The 16,474-nt window shown below is 50.9% G+C and overlaps 6 protein-coding genes across 6 annotated transcripts; 2 read left to right on the top strand and 4 right to left on the bottom strand.

Moving 5' to 3' along the window:
- Positions 1-27: 27 nt before the first annotated feature.
- Positions 28-4,425, bottom strand: YALI1_F00307g (uncharacterized protein; the record flags this gene model as incomplete). The annotated part of the gene is made up of 2 exons (XM_068283204.1): positions 28-4,231; positions 4,301-4,425. 2 exons carry the CDS (start codon positions 4,423-4,425, stop codon positions 28-30), a joined length of 4,329 nt encoding a protein of 1,442 aa, XP_068139305.1.
- A 1,174-nt stretch (positions 4,426-5,599) lies between these two features.
- Positions 5,600-6,299, bottom strand: YALI1_F00288g (uncharacterized protein; the record flags this gene model as incomplete). The annotated part of the gene is made up of 2 exons (XM_504811.3): positions 5,600-5,910; positions 6,236-6,299. 2 exons carry the CDS (start codon positions 6,297-6,299, stop codon positions 5,600-5,602), a joined length of 375 nt encoding a protein of 124 aa, XP_504811.1.
- Positions 6,300-6,549: 250 nt separating this feature from the next.
- On the top strand, positions 6,550-7,182 carry YALI1_F00286g (uncharacterized protein; the record flags this gene model as incomplete). Its single annotated transcript, XM_068283203.1, has 1 exon — positions 6,550-7,182. One exon carries the CDS (start codon positions 6,550-6,552, stop codon positions 7,180-7,182), a length of 633 nt encoding a protein of 210 aa, XP_068139304.1.
- A 128-nt stretch (positions 7,183-7,310) lies between these two features.
- Positions 7,311-9,005, bottom strand: YALI1_F00261g (uncharacterized protein; the record flags this gene model as incomplete). Its single annotated transcript, XM_068283202.1, has 1 exon — positions 7,311-9,005. The coding sequence occupies one exon, from the start codon at positions 9,003-9,005 to the stop codon at positions 7,311-7,313; it is 1,695 nt and encodes a 564-aa protein (XP_068139303.1).
- A 640-nt stretch (positions 9,006-9,645) lies between these two features.
- YALI1_F00229g (uncharacterized protein) lies at positions 9,646-12,248 on the bottom strand (the record flags this gene model as incomplete). Its single annotated transcript, XM_068283201.1, has 2 exons — positions 9,646-12,079; positions 12,193-12,248. The coding sequence occupies 2 exons, from the start codon at positions 12,246-12,248 to the stop codon at positions 9,646-9,648; spliced, it is 2,490 nt and encodes an 829-aa protein (XP_068139302.1).
- A 2,004-nt stretch (positions 12,249-14,252) lies between these two features.
- Positions 14,253-15,484, top strand: YALI1_F00207g (uncharacterized protein; the record flags this gene model as incomplete). The annotated part of the gene is made up of 2 exons (XM_504807.3): positions 14,253-14,334; positions 14,391-15,484. The coding sequence occupies 2 exons, from the start codon at positions 14,253-14,255 to the stop codon at positions 15,482-15,484; spliced, it is 1,176 nt and encodes a 391-aa protein (XP_504807.3).
- Between the last annotated feature and the right edge of the window lie 990 nt (positions 15,485-16,474).

Genomic DNA, 16,474 nt, shown 5'->3' with positions numbered 1-16,474 from the left:
TATATCCATTATCTATCTCAATCTAATTTAAACACACCCAGCAAGAGTCTTCCACGCGTCAACAGAAGAGGGCCGCAGGAAGAGAGCTCGCTGGGCACATTCCAGGGTACCAATATCCACCAGAGCATCAGAAAGCTGTGTGTAGTCAAAGCTTGCTCGGTTGAGAGCGTTCTGGTTGGCCACCTGCAGAGCAATCTTCTTGTCCACATGGCTCCACACCTTGTACTCGGAGTGGTTGACAAACGCAGACCGTCTCCAGGGCAGGGCAGCCTCAAAATCGGATCCCGTGAGACTCTTAGCAAGTAGTGATGTCACCCACTCGAGCTTGTTGCCAGTGTCCTTGAGCTTCAGATCCAGAGACAGGCCGTTAAGCTCATCAAGTGCAGCATCCTGCAGGTCGGAATTGTCCTCCACCAGACCAATAGCTCCAAGAACAAGAGCAATCTGCAGATTGGATCCCTTGTGCTCCACAGAGTCGTAGAGCTGGTCTCGAGCCACATCACGGGCCTCACCGCCCTTGGCCCACAGAACCTGCACAAGCAGAACCACAATCTCCTGATCCTCATCAGACTCCTCAAGAGCCTGCTGGAAACACGAGATGGACTCGTCAAACTGCGAGATAAAAAAGTGGGCCAGGCCGCACGTGATTTGTGCAGAGAGCCGCGTCTTGGTGAGGTTGGGTCGCTCCTGGGCAACATCCAGAGCAAACTCCGCGTGCTGAATAGCAGCCTCGAAGTCGTGCATACCAAGAGCAATTCGAGCGAGCTGAGACTTGGCCTTGGCAAAATCCTCCAGGTCATGATCAGACTCCAGTTCCTCGTAGAGCACCTCAAGAGCGTTACAGAGGTTGGTGATTTGAATCTCAGCCTCCTCGTAGTCACCCTGGAACTCCAAAAGAGATCCTCGTAGCAGCAGACCGAGCTTGGAGTTGGGTTTAGCCTTGAGCAGCTTGTCCAAGGCGAGAGTAGCGTTCTCAACTGCAACTTCTCGAGAACCAGTGCAGCTGACCTTCTCGAACACTGAGAGTCCGTAAAGAAGCTTGGCGAGGTCCTGAACACCCTTGGAAACCACAAAGGATTGCTCGAAGTTTGCCCGGGCCTTCTTCTCATCTCCAGTAACGCTGGCAATGATACCAAGACCCTGCCAGGCCTCAACGAACTCAGGATCCATGGTCTGGGTTAGACTGAAGGATTCCTTGGCTAGCTCCAGGTCGCCTTGACCGAGGTACAGAGCACCAAGATTGGCCCAGATCTGAGGAGCCCGGTTGTTGAGAGTCAGAGCTCGGATGAAACAATGCTGAGCGACTCGAACGTTGAGCCGAACAGAAGCCACACCAAATGCGTTCCAAATGTCGGCGTTCTTGTGCTCGATGTGCAGGGCTCGCTTGAGACACTGAGAAGCAGCCAGGTTGAGGTTGTCGTCGCTCTTGTCCTGAGCCTTGAGGGCCAGACCTAGCTCGGCCAAACCGAGATTATACCATCCTGCAGCCTGGGTGGAGGGGTCGGGACGAGCACACAGAAGAGAGTATTTGAAGGCAGTCAGGTAGAGCACGTTGATGGACTCCTGAGTCACGGGAGTAGGGTACTCCAAATCAGCGCCGTCCAGAGGCTGGCCGTCATGCTCTCCAATCTGAACGAGAAGAGCGTGGTTGGAGTCGAACGAAAAGTTTCGCTCGGCAAAGTTGTTGAACTCCCGTACCTTGTCTGCAGACATGCCGGAAAAGATCTTCTTCGCCAGCTCGATGGGGAACCGCTGGATCTGACTCTCCACTCGTAGGAAGACCGCACAAGCGTCACCAATAGACTTCCACAAATCTTGAGATTGGTGGCCAAGGCCAACACTCACGACACACGACTCCAGAGACTTGATGGCGTAATTGGCGCCCTCAACGTAGAGTCCATCGGTGATAGATGCAGTAGCAGCGCTGTTGAGTGTGGTTTGCAGAGCTCGCAGAACAATGTTCTCGTGGGGATGGTGCTGGAGAATGTTCTCAAGAATCTCCAGAGCAGCGGAGTACTCTGCAAGCTCGGAATGAGAAACAGCAGCAAGATAGCCAGGAATCCACTTGTCGAGCTGGTTATCAGTAGAATCATCGCCCTCCTGCTTGGAAATGAGTTGGTTGGCACGCTCAAGGGCCTTCAGAGCACTCGTCAGACGTCCTGCCTTCTTATATGCCTCTCCGAGGCCAGTCCAAGCATTCACGTCAGTGGAATCGACTCGAAGAACCCACTGGAAGTTGACGATGGCCTTGCCAAAGTCGTTCTTGTTGAGATATGATATACCGAGGGCTCTGTAGGGCCACGCAACCTTGTCCTTCATCACACCAATGACTCGGTTCGCAATCACCTCAACAGCATCCCAGTCTCCCTTGTCAGAAAACTCAATGGCCAGTCTCTCGGCAGCCTTGATTTCCTGTGCACTGAGCTCCAGAGCCTTGTAGAAACACTTAGAGGCTCGGGCCTGATCGCCAACAGAGTCAGCGTACAGCAAACCAAGAGCAGTGTATGAGGGAGCAAAGTTGGGGTTCTCCGTGAGCGATTTGAGGTATGCCTGGAAAATGACTTGTGTATCATCATGACCCTCCTTCTCGTAAGACTGGCCAATTCGCCAATAGCATTGAGCTCGGAGGTCCCGGGAAACAGAGTCGGAACCGGTGACAAGGCCAATTACATGCTCAAGACCCTTTCGGCCCTGTTCATAGTCACCCATCAAGACACAGCACCACGACAGCTCGAAAAGAGCCTGGCTGTTGTCGGGGTTCTTGTCCACAACCTCCTGGAGCAGGGTTCGGGCCTCTGACCACTGCTTTTTCTCTACCAGAATCAGGCCCTTACCAACGAGACCAGCCACGTTCTTGGGCTCCTCCTCGAGAACTGCGTTGAAGATCTCCAGAGCGTTGTCAAAGTTCTTAGGGGCCTGGTAGAAGATGTAACAGGTTCCTAGAATGATGCTGAAATGTCTGAGAGCGTTCTTCACATGACTTAGCCAGGTGTCGTGGTACTTGTTGGCAGTCTCAATACCGGAAAGACACATTCGAATCGCCTCAGCATACTCCTTGTGGTGGAAGTAATACTGAGCAGATATTCGGTGACCCAGGATCGACTTGGGGTCCTGCTTGAGACCCTCGGAAAGGTATGTTGTGATGTCCTCCGACAGAACCTCGTCATTGCCGCCGTCCTTCTCCTCCAGTCCAGTGAGGTCATCATCGCCTTCGGCAGCGTCCTTTTCCTTGGAATCCTTAGGCTCCTTTTTGGGCTCCTTGGGCTCTTTCTTAGGTTCCTTTTTGTCGACCTTTGCAGTCTTCTCAATATCACCATCTTCGGCAGCCTCTCCATCCTTCGCTCCATCCTCGCCTTCTTCATTGTCCTTTTTGTCCTCCTTCTTGGTTCTTACCATGCTGGAGATGTCGGAATAAATGTATCCACTGAGAATCTTGTGGAGACCAGTCTCAGAGAAAAAGTCCAGGTACTCATTGACTGTCTCGCTGGGGAGGTCGCCAAGATCCCGGGGATCAAGCCACTCGAGATACAGGTCCCAGGCCAGTGAGTCGCGTGCCTTGATGACCACGGCACCATCGACCATATCCGAGACCTCCATATGTAGCTGTTCCTTCTCCTTGCCCGGAGGCGCACTGGCCAAGAGATCTGCTCGGCACTTGAGCAGTTTCTTCTCTGTCTCGATTCGCAGCTCGTCATTGTTGGTCCAGTTGATGAGCTCCTGGTACAAGAATGGCAGGTTGGATTTGCTGTGGAAGTCGTACCGCACTTGCTGGGGCGTTCGTTTCTTCTTGCCTGTGATGGTGAAGTTAGCATCAGCCAGTGCCTTGTTGAGCGCCTTCTTTTCCTGCTCCTCCTCCATTTTAACGAGCTTCTCGTAGGTAAAGGCCGGTTTAGGCATGACAGACTCCATGAGCGAAAAGAGCGGCGAGCCGGGGATCTGCAGTTTGGTGAACTCCAGCTGTGTCTCGGGGGTGGCGTGTGAGTAGATCGCCCGTTCACTTTTGCAGTAGGTGTCGTTGGCCTTGGTCTGGTGGTCCTGTCCGCACAGAATCTTGAGTACCTCGATCAGGGTGGCCAGGTACTTTTTGCCATTGGATCGAACGTTGCATGCCTGCAACAGGCCAATGTACGCCAGGGGCTGGGTGGGCTCCAGCTTGATAGCCTTGTCGTAGGCGGCGCAAGCGGCGGTGTTGTCCTTGTTGAGATATTGAGCCTTTCCTAGCAGCAGTGTTCTGTGTTAGTTTGGTTATACCATTCACCATGTCACATCACCAATGATCCGTGTCACAGGTTGTACTCACGCCTGGTAGTTTTCCTCATCGACCTCGAGAGCATCGTTGGCAGCCTCAATAGCGTCGGGGAACCGCCCGCTAGAGATTGCCTCTTTGCATCGCTTTAGCAACTCCTTCAATGCCTGAGCAGACATTTTGTTTCGTTGCGGTTGCTGGTTGTCAAGTGCAATTCACAGTTGCACTCACACTTAGGTTCGGAGGCGTATCAGGGTTTGGGTACAGTACAACTCTCTACTGAGAAGCTGTGAGGCAGAGATGTTACAAGTAGCAGCTCACACAGGAGAGTCGCTGATTGATGAAATGAAATATATGTGGTCCAGATCACTTTTCTTTACTCGTGTCTGGTCGAGTAGTGTGTGTAACATTCTCTGCGCAGGCCATTAATAATTCAGCGTACTGATAACGGCACAGTGGAGTAGGGGAGGAGACCTGAAATGATGACCACATCTGGTTAACCACTTGATCTGTGGACGGCCTGATGTAGAATAGACCAGTTTGTCTGATATATGGCTCAGATTGGAACAGTATGTACCGTCATACTAGTACTGTACTTGTAGGCGCATCAAGCGGAGAGGAAGCTATCGGCTTGTTATGTAAGCAAAAGGAGACCCACTTGAGAGAGGTTTCTAATGGCTCTTGTGGGTAATACATAGACAAGCGGTGCTTCTAACGTTGCGATTATGTGTCCCAAATACTTTTAATAGAAACCAATCTTCAAACAGGCTAGTTATGTCGTTGTCAATTCTGTGTTCGTTTACTCAACTATAGGCTCCACTAGTACTGTCAGTTTTGACCGACTTTAGTTAACAGTTGCCGACCAGAGAGTAAAAAAAAAAAAAAAAGGCAGTAGCTCAGAGGTTCTTCAATCATGCAAATACGGCAATGGGGAATTCAACGTCCATTACGTCACTGCTCTCACATTCATGAAGCCCTAAACAACCCCATCAACTCCGCCCGCGTGCGTACCTGACCCCCACACCTATCTCGGCTATTGGGAAGTGCCTCAATGAAATATGCGCCCCATAGCATTGGACAAGCATTTCCAGTAGAATACGAGTACATAGAACCCGCCGCGCCCCCTCTCTTCAATCGCTTTCCATACTGAACTCCGCCAGTCTGATTTATCTTTAACGCCGATACGATATCTGGGCCATTCTTGTATGGAACATTCAAAATACGCTAAGCTCAATATGTCTCACTCTAACCGTTGTCTCTGTCCTAAACACGACTACGCTTCTCGCCAATGGCCAAACAGACTTATCAATCAATCAATCACTTTTAATCTTCCTTCTACGTACGTGTATCTATCTACTGTTTCTCGGGGAGAGGAGCAGCGGTTCCGTCCTTGAGAGCCTTATCTCGTCCGCCCAAGTACCAGTAGTTGACGTATCGAGCGCCCTGGCCGAGCTGAGCACACTCATTGACAAAGTGGCAGCCGAACAGCAGAGGGTTCCAGGGGGTCACGGCGGTGGCGTACTTCATGAAAACCAGAGAGTAGACAATCAGAGAGCCGGTCATGGGGCCGGAGATTTTGGTGGGGTCCTTCTTAAGATCCATCACCGCAGCCACGGGGATTCCAAAGTTGGAAACGGGTCCCCAAAAGTGGGTGGAGCAAATGTCTGTGTTAGTGTTGAACAAAAAGAGATCGACTTGGAGCAAATAGATACGCTATCTCCGTTGTAAGTCCTTGATGTGAACAAATCAACGTCCGGGGTGATTGACAAGATTGACAACATGGGGTACATTGGTTTCTTGTCGCTTGTGTATTGTTGGTCTTTCGTGTTTGTGGAGCAATACCGACACCTGGCATCTTATTGTCGCAACAGACAATCTGCAACGAATCGATCGTTAGACCAACATGGCTCAACAGTTCACTCCTGTCTGTGTGTGTCCGAAAAATGTCCACCGCTCCGCCAATCAACACAATGCTACCGGAATACTCACATTTCACAAAGTCCTTGGAGAAGATGTAGTTGGTCGTTCTGCTGATGATGCTACCGTTGGACATGGCTGTGTATGATTGTGTGTCTGTGTCTGTTTTTGGTGTTGAGGAGAGGGAAGTATTCGCGCGGAAACCTAAGAGTCAATAATTAGTGTGAGGGGCTAGCGGTTGGGGGTCGCCAAAACCTAGAGTGGAAAAACGCTGAGTCAGAGCATAGTTCAGAAATGTTGCAGCTCACATGCACCCTCAAATAATCCACATCGACTTTCAAAATTTATTTTGACAATAGGAAAACAAGACCACACAACATCGAGTCATGTCCTATTTCTACGCACCGCCTCCGCCTCCGCCACCAAGCAACAGCGGCACAGCCCCCACACCCACATTCACGTCTAAACACCGCGAGGAAGACGAAGAAGACGAGGAGTCGCTGCTAGCTAAAAAGCTGGCGGCTAATGGCCCTGTCCCTATCCAGGGAACATCAGTGCTGCTTATCACACCAGAGGACATTGAGAAATGGAGAGCAGAACGACGCCAAAACTGGCCCACGCGCAAACGGGTGCAGGAGAAGCAGGAAAAGGAACGGGAACAACAAACTAAGAAACAGAAGACAAACCCAGGCGATATGGACAAACTGCCAACCGCAAACAACAGCAACAAAGAATCTGGCCCCAAAAAATGTTCTTTCTTCATGAAAACAGGAAAATGCAGATTCGGAGACAAGTGCAGATTCTCACACGACAAATCAGGGGCCACTGCAACGGGCTCTGCAAGCTCAGGTGGAGCACCTGCACCTCCGGCAGACCACGCTTCAAAGGTCTACAGACGGTACCAGCCACCCAAAAAGATGCCGCTGTACAAGAAGCTCTTCCGGACCGACATTATGAAGGAGAACGAAACTCTACTTGCATTCATTAACCATCTCAACGAGCAGGGACTGCTGGATTAGAGAGAATGTCTTTCATAACCCACCTATTAGCATATATTATAGCATACACATAGATACACATAGCATACGTCATACATATAAATAATTCTTTACGCGTAATTACTCAGTTAGCAAATAAAACGGTGACACTAAGTGGACATGCTAGCCAGAGCAGTCACGGTGCCGATACTTCCCACAAGCATACCAGCTGCAACGGCGGTGAAGATCTGCCCAATTCGTCGGCCTTCGGTGGACTTCTTAGGCAGAGGTACATCCAGATCCTCCTCTTCCTTCACCATCTCCTCCCGGGTTCGCTTACGAACTCGAGGAATGGATGCCAGCTCCTGGAAAGCCGCTGTGGGAAGAGGCTCCGGGGCTGTGGCAGCAGGCTCGTGAATGATTGTCTCCTTGGCGGTGGGAAGGTTGGTAGAAGCGTCCTGGAAGGCTGGGCTCTCGGCGGGCTCTTGGACGGTTGACATATCGATGATGGAGGACTTCTCGATAAGGGGAGTTTGGGTTGTAGCCTCGACTGAGACGGTGGTAGATACCGGCTTGACAGAGACCTTGGTGGACTCCATATCCATGGCAACCTCGTTGGACTTTGTAACAGGTATCTTGGTTGACTCCTGACCAACGGAGACCTCGGAGGTATCTGCAGGTTTCACAATGGAGCTTTCAGCAGGAGCTTCATGTACCTTTAGCAAAGATTCAGCTCTCTCATCCTCCTCAAATAGGAAGGCTTCCTCTGAGTTATCGAACTGATTCTCAGGTGTCTGGAACGATCCTGGCTCGTGAGCTGGCAAGGTGTCGTAGCCAAAAAGGGTGTCCTGGTTGCTTCTTCTAGGTTTGAAAAAAATCTGATGGGGATTTTCATCAGGCGCACGAGCAGTGGGAGCCGATCTGAGAAGCTCAACAAGAGTGGCCGGCTCAACATCATGATCCTTGTCATCATCGGAATCATGAGAAGCCGCGAGCCAACGTTGGTTTCTGTTTTGAGAGTCGTCCTCGTCCTCTTCTTCCTCTTCATCGTCTTCATCGTCTTCTTCGTCTTCTTCGTCTTCTTCGTCTTCATCATCTTCTTCGTCTTCTTCGTCATCGTCCTCGTTGCGATCCTCTTCGTCTTCTTCGGACCAGTGGCATCGCTGAGCATCTCCAACTTGCCCTTCCCCGTTGTCACCCGACGAAACGGCACAACCAACGACTTCAATGTCGGATTGTTCGCCAGTATCTTCATCGTCGGAATCAATGTCAATAACGATGGCATCGTTGGGGGAAGAGTCCATGCTGGTGCCCTGGGAAACCTCGCTGTCGTATTTGTAAACAATGCTCGAGGAAGAAAAGGTCACAGAAGGAGTGGCAGGAGCTTTTCCAAAGGAGATGCTCTCAACCTCAAAATCAAAGGCGGTGCCGTGTGCCCTGCAGTCAGGGGACAGGGTCACTTGCGAGCCTTCCTTCAGGGGATAAAAGGTGTTGAGCTGCAACTTCTGGCCGTCCAGCTTGGTGCCGTACTTTGCCTTGCTCTCAAACAGAAACAGCTGTTTATCCGTGGCTACAAAGCTGGCGTGGTTGCGAGACACGAGGTTGAAGGCCTTGGGGACATGGATGTTTTTTTTGTGGCCTCTGGGTGACCCCAGGGTCTGCTTCTGCGCGTCGGTGAGCTCCACGTCGAATGGTTTCATAGAATCAGGCTCGAAAGAGACACAGTCCACTTCGCCGCTGCGAGTCCAGTCGTTTCGTCTGGAAAAGAGCGTGAAGGAACATCGTCCCTTGGTCTGCGAAATCGCAGAGCTGGCGGGAACGGTAGAAGGTGTGGTCTTGTCAGCTTCGCCCGTGGTGGGAGACATTGTAAGGAGACTTAAAATATGTAGAGCGTGTCGGTGTCGGTGTGGTGTGTGTTTGTTGTTGTCTGAGAGGTGAGAGAGAAGACACACTGAAGTCTAGGTGGCGAAGGCTTTATCAGGAACCCCAGAAGCTTAAATGTATAGAGTGCGGAGTATTGAGCGCTGCTGCTGTGGTTACGGGACAGATGATACAGTACAGGCTATAGTATCACCTGCAACGTATGTGTGGGGCTGCCCATTGTTGAGTGGAAATGACCAGTCAGATGCGCGGGTCTGCCGCGGCAAAATGCTACACGCGAGCGTCTCAAGTGACACAAACACGCACTCCAAACACCAGGGTCTCTCTTTTTTTTCCCCGCTGGTTTACGTTACGTCCCAATTATTTTGGGCCGGTGCTCTTCTCCTTCCTCCCAAGGTTCTCGCACTTGCACCTTCCCTTTACTGATTGTCCTAATCTTACTGACAGCATGCTTGTTCAACGCCACAGAAAACTTGATAGGAACCCTATCTAAATTAGTACACGTGATACATGCATTAGAGTTTTAGAACGAGCACAACCAGCTTGCTACGATACGATACGAGACTGTACCGCCATGCTTGAGCTACAGTACAAGTGTATGGTTAATTACAATACATCTATGATCTACTCGATGACGGCAACCCGCTTCTTGCGCTTCTTCTCCTTGACCTCGCCATCAGCCCCCTCCTTCTTGGCCTTGCTCTTGGGCTTCTTTTCCTTGTCCTTTTTGTCCCTCTTGTCCTTCTTGTCCTTCTTATCTTTCTTGTCCTTGAGCTCCTGCTTCATCTGCGCAACCTCGGGCGAGTCCTTGTCGTCCTCCAGCTCAAACTGGTCGAGCTGGTTGGGCCGAATCAAAACGTTCTTCTTGACGTTCTTGGTCACCTCCAACTTGGGCACAATCTCGCCATCAATCTGCTCGTCCTTGATGATCTTAATCTTGCGCTTCGGCTTGGTCTGAATGGGCGGAGTCTTTATCGATGTCTCGTTGATCTGCAGGTCCACCACGGGGATGGAATCGACGTCCACCTGCTCGTCCTTGAGAGGATTGGGCGTAGTGTCTCGAGAAATGTAGAACGGATCATCCTTCTGCTTCTCTAGTCGCTCCTTACGAGCATCCAGTAGACTCTCCTTCTGCACTCCACTGACCGTAGAAGCAAATTGGGGGGTAAACTCCTCCTCAACATAAACCTCCTCGTCCTCAATGTCAGAGAATTCCACTTCCAGGGTCTGCTCAAGCTCGGGAGGGAGCTCCAGATCTAAGAATGGAATTCTCTTCTGAGTGTCTGGTGCCACAGGATTCAGTTCATATGCAAAGAAAGACGGCAGCACCTCGGTAAGAAGCACAGGCACACCCTCCTCCTCCAGAGACTCGGAAATGACCTTGAAGAGCTCGGAAAACTGGGTGGCAAAGTCCTGCAGCTCGTAGTCCGGCGACGCAAGATATGACGACAAAAACTTGATCACATTGGTCACAGTCTTTTTAACATAAAGCTCGTTGGGAGATGACCAGATGATGCCCTCGCAGAACTTGCCAAACACCTTCACGATGCATACACAAACGGCCAGATCGACAGCATTGTTGCTGCTGCCACTGTTCTCTCTGACGTGCGAGTATGAGTTGAGGCAAAAGTCCAAAATGTCCTTTTGTCGATGCATGGGGTACTCGCTGAGACAGAAGAGAACGGGAGGCAGGACGCCGGGGTTCCGGAGATACACACCTCCGTCTGTGAATATTTCGTAGCAAACTCCGGTAATCTCCTCTCGCATATCGGGGACTCGCATGCACAGATCTCGGAGCGTTTCTCCGATCCGAGCAGGGTCTTCGAGAGGGAAATCGACCAGTGCGAGCTTCTTGAGCACATTCAAGAACCACTCAAAGTCGGAAATGAGTGAGTATGTGTCTCTGCAGCACATGTCCAGAATGTATGAAATGGACGCGTGGGTAAGTTGCTGGGAAAGCAGCAGGTTCACAATGGTTTCAACATTGTGTTCCGATGCAAGATCGTTGGCAAGCTCCAGTGCTCGTTCTCGGATCGTGGAATCGGCGTTTTCCTTGAGGCATTCCAGAATGACACCCTGCAGCTTTCCAACAAGAATGGGATGGACCTTGACGATCTTCCCAAGCGCTAAAAGACCCACGTACTTGAGATTCTGGTCGCCTTGGTTCACAAAAGACGACAGCTTCTCGACACAGACACCAGCCACATCGTGGTCGTCTTCTCCTAGCATGCCTCCGCTCACAATGCAGTTGATGCACTCGTACTGGAGGGAGAGTGCCGAGGTGGACTGGATCAGGGTCATGATCTGAGGCAACAGCTTAGGTTTAAGCCGAGGCTCAATGGGTGCCAACGACGAGAACAGCTTGAGGATCTTAATCATCATCCAGTTATTGGAGGACGTGGTCAGCAGCTGGTAGAGTTGTGGGGCCAGGGGCACGTAGTTCTTTGAGTGCTTCTTGGCGAGCTCACAGATCACGTTGACTGTGGCAGAAACAACTGAGGGGTCTGAATCATCGAGTCGATCTCTGAGACGAGAGAACGACGTCCGCAGTGCCTCTGGGTACTGGAGGAAGATCTTATACATTGCCAGCACTGCCTTCTTTCGGATGTAGGGTTTCGAATGGGACAGCATTTTGACAATTTCGGGGTGCACGTCCTGAGCGAGTGAAGGGGTGACAATGGTGGCGATTGCGGATAGAGACACGGACACCTCGACCGGCGAGCTTGACGTCAGATCACGTTTAAGGAGGTTGGTCGCAAGCATCAACACATCGTCGTCGTCACGGTAGGACTGGATGGCAGCGAGGTAGCCCACTCGTTTTTGTTGGAACTTTGGCGAGCTCATGACCTCCAGGACGTGGAAGGAGGCCCACGACATGTCGTAACCCAGCATCTCCAGATATGCCAGTTTGAGGATGGCGAGTGTCTTGACGGTCAGATCCTGGTTTCGGGCCTCCTGGTGGCAGTCGGACACTGCCTGTTTGAGGAACCGCTCTTTGGCGGGCAGATCTTTGGCGGCTCGAATACCCTTAATGAGATCAGTTAATGTTGATTCGAATCTGTGTTAGTGTGGCTGTGGTGTTGTGGTTGGTTAATGGCTCACTGGTGTTATGGTGAAGAGGGAACCCCATGACCTCTTCAATCACACGACTGCTGCATTCTGCATACTCACATGACTCCAAAAGGCCGCAGCCGATTTCGTACATCATCTCTGGTCGTCAACGACATGGTTGTTTCGTTTGTGTGGTGTGCGTCTACTGTCGAAGCTTACTTGTCATCCCCCGGGTGTCACGTGATCGTCGGTGTCTGTGATGAATGATGGATGGATGGTGGGCATTTAGAGTTCGGGTTGTGGTGCTCAACCACATGCAGACGCTTAGCGTGTTATCGAGAAATTTAATTCGTCCGAGCGAGATATGCGGGATTCGGACTCCGACAGACTCCGAAATTTGCCAGAGGCATGTCAGGGCCACAATTGCCTCTCTAGAGCCTCGCCAAGAGCTGTAGAAACATGTTAAAACTAACTCCGGGTTAGTTTTTTTAGTCCGAGGCTAAGCTTATGGCATTCAGGAGGCTTTTCTTTTTCTCGAGTGACCGGGACATGACTGAGGGCTGTTGGAGTTGCTACAAGTCCTCTGTAGCTGTCGTTGATGGGCCCCATCATCCAAAACGGTTCCCGTTGACGTCTTTATTACAGTTTCATCCATCTCCTGGAGCAGATGATGCATGACTGAAAGGAACAAGGCACCCCATTCGGATAAAGCAACAAGCTTGGAGCAACAGTAGGCCGTGCGGATGGACCAGCAACGGCTTCCGAAGACCAGCGAATTGATTAGGACTAGAGGTGCAGCTAGGAGCAGTTTAACCTTGGCTTCTTCGTCGTTCTGCTCGTGTGATCACACAAGTGCAAGATTTTCACTGATTATCGTCCACGGTTTAATTTATCAGATGCTAAAATTTGACTCGAGCTTGTCCCGACTTTGTTCCGACTTTTTCCCGAGCTTGTGTCTATAGTAGAATGTCTGTTGAACAAGAGTTATCGGCATGTGTTCCCTACTTGACAACAAGACCATGTCCACTTGTTGCTCCAAAGCCAAGAAAGAACTCATCACGTCACACCAGATTGGAGTTATCAGATGCGATTATCTTTTGGTTTGTAGTTTATTTCTCTACTTCCTTTCTTCGCCGCAATGCACTCTGGAGCTACTGCTCTCCAATGATGTGTCTTGTCGTCACTGCCGCCGTTCTCCAGCTAAACGTGACACACATTTCTTGCCTTGCCTTTATGCTTTCCCGAGACGCACATAGGAAATAGAGTCGAAACTTTTGTGAGCGCCGTGTTGATTGGGCGGCCATATGCGACTGCCAGGACCGGTGACCTGTATCAATAGCACCCCAGAAGAGCGCTGCTATCGAGCCCGAAAGAGCATGTTTACCAGAACCGATCGTTTAGCGTGGTTTTGGCAGCCCCAGCTCCCATTGTCAACCTAAATGTCCATGCGACCTTGCAGCGTGGATCGCAGTACGAGAAAGAAAGGACAGACCTTGCAAGAGCCCAAAGCTTGACCCCAGACACCGCGACTTGTGACGATTGTGAAATAGTTGTGTGGTGTCAAATGACTCAGCATCAACACCACCTTACTCCGTGGTTCAACACCAGACCTGAGACTCCCTTACGACACCCTTTGGACACCCTTGCGACACCATTGCGATGAACGCACGCATGTCCAGAAACAAGCCTAACAAGAGCCGCCCCTTAATAACGAACATGGTTCCCCTTATCCGCCTTTTCATGCTGACGCACCTCCGGGGATCTAGCACAGAACTCTGTGTGTAGGTGGGCTTGCCAAGTCAGCGGGGTAGTCCACGGAATGTAGTTGGAGCTACCGGGCCAGTCTGTAGTTATTGTGTGATGTGTATACACGTGCGTGAGGTCTCCCAGAGATGGTTCCCTTCATCTGTCAATATTCTCCAACGCTCAAGTTCCATAGACTTTTATGTGCATAAATTTGCGCTTCAGACACGACCTTGATACAAAGACCCCGAGCTAATTGTACGGCTATATGCTTTTGGCTATTTTGATACAGTCAACACCCAGGACACGGACACACGCACACACCTAAAAAAAAATTAAAAAAAGAGAAAGAGAGAAACACTCATAATAAGAAGGCCTCGACCAACTGAATTTTCTCCCCGACCAGTCCGTTCTCATATCACACACTATTCAACAACATGTCGCTCACGTCGCGGGAAATCCGCATGATTGCGTTGCTGATTATCGACACTTGCTTCTTCCTGCTTGAAGCCATTGTTGGTGAGTACTGACGAAACGATACAAAACCAGATCTACCATCCCCAGCTCTAACACAGGTTATGCCGTTCATTCACTCGCCCTTGTGGCCGACTCGTTCCACATGCTTAACGACGTCTTCTCGCTGATCATCGCCCTCTGGGCCGTTCGAGTAGCCAAGTCTCGAGGAGCCGACTCCAAGTACACCTACGGCTGGCAGCGAGCCGAGATTCTCGGAGCTCTGGCCAACGCCGTCTTCCTGCTGGCTCTGTGTCTGACCATTCTGCTGGAGGCCATCCAACGTCTTTTCGAGCCCCAAATCATCACCAACCCCAAGCTCATCGCCGTTGTCGGTACCGCCGGTCTGTGTTCCAACATTGTCGGACTACTGCTGTTCCACGAGCACGGCCACGCCGGACACAGCCACGGACATGACCACGATCACGATCACGACCACGCCCACGACGAGGAGGAGGCTGTCGACACTGTGCTTGCCTCTCAGTTCACCGCGCCCACCGAGCAGACCTCTCTGCTCCAGCACCCCACTTCCCACCGACGATCCATCTCCAACATTGACTCGTCCGAACATGCTACACACTTCCACGCCAAGAAGAAGAATGAGCAGAAGAAGAAGGTCTCTCTCAACATGCAGGGCGTCTTCCTGCACGTTATGGGCGATGCTCTTGGAAACATTGGTGTCATTGCCACCGCCTTCTTCATCTGGAAGACCGACTACTCATGGAAGTACTACGCTGATCCCGTCATCTCTCTCGTTATCACTGTCATCATCTTCTCCTCGGCTCTGCCTCTCTGTCGATCCACCTCTTCCATTCTGCTTCAAGCCGTTCCCCAGAACATCAACGCGGAGGACGTCAAGAACGAAATTGTGGCTCTCGACGGTGTCGAGGAGCTGCACGACCTGCACATCTGGATCCTCAAGGAAGACACCTTCGTCGCCACTCTGCATGTCGGCGTGGCCTCCGACCCTTCTGAGTTCATGACTCTGTCTAATGACATCAAGAAGATTTTCCACGAACACGGCATCAACTCAGTCACCATCCAGCCTGAGTTCAATGTTGCCACTGGTAGCACCACTCCCGACAAGCACCAGTATCACGTTTCCGTCGGAGGCCTGAGATCCGCCAACTCCAACGGCTGTCTCGCTCCCCAGTAAGATATTTAGTAATACCACCATGACAAATAGAATGTGTGCTCGCTGTAGCTACTGTAGATTGATGCTATAAGTTTACAGTCTTTGGTAACTACTTGTACTTGTAGTTCATCTCATTAGCCTTCTTATTGCTGTAGATCTTGACTATCAGCAGCAGCTACTTGTAGTTACGTGTATGATGCCTGTCAACAGACGCTTACGCAATCGCTGAGAATACTGTTACGTTTCAAGCCTTCTAGGCTGGTCCAGAAAACCCTCGTTTCTAGGGTGTTCTTCTCGTGTGTGTGAGCCTGTGTCTCTGCGCAAGCTTGCACCGGTCTGTGTTTGCCGCCTTCGTGCGTCGATAGAGGAATAGTGTGGATGAAGAAGATGAGACACTTGTACACATACGGCAGTACCTTCTACATCCATGTGTCATATTATTTTGACCAGTTCGTGACAAGATTTATTATCATAACGGGTCATCGCCATTGCCTAAGAAAAGTTATGGCTGCTCTACTGGTTTGTGCAATGTTGACTGTACGGTATGGACCAATGCGAAGCGAGGAAATCCAAACCCACCGACTGGACAGATAACGATCAGACCGGGGTTCGTACAGAGCATACGGCTGCTCGGCACCTCGTACCTTGTAGCTTCTGACAGATACCGTATAAGCTTCTTTTGTCTGTTGATTTTTTGCATTTTTTTGCTGTTTCAGCCGTTCGCCAAACCTCCAAGGTCCTCTTTTCATGTGGTCCCTGCATCTGCATCGCAAAACTGCAGCTCCCTTTCGGGCCCAGTTTTTTGCAAACGCAATCGGCTTCTGCGGCCTTTGAGCGGGGGTGGGCATGGGTGTCACGTGGCCGGTCTGGGGAGTCCTCGTACTTGTAGTGATCGCTAGATGGGTTCCACGAGCTGCTCCTTAGAGTGCTGCCTTGCACACAGCATGCTACTGGAGTGGAGGTCAGAGACCCGGGAAAAAGTCGACGTATGAAGGGATAATGGCTTTTGGT

Source organism: Yarrowia lipolytica, chromosome 1F (genome assembly GCF_001761485.1).
Source record: "Yarrowia lipolytica chromosome 1F, complete sequence".
In the NCBI taxonomy this organism is placed as follows: Eukaryota; Fungi; Ascomycota; class Dipodascomycetes; order Dipodascales; genus Yarrowia; species Yarrowia lipolytica.
The sequence above is the reverse complement of the archived record's forward strand: the minus strand, read 5'-3'. Positions and strand labels throughout refer to the sequence as shown.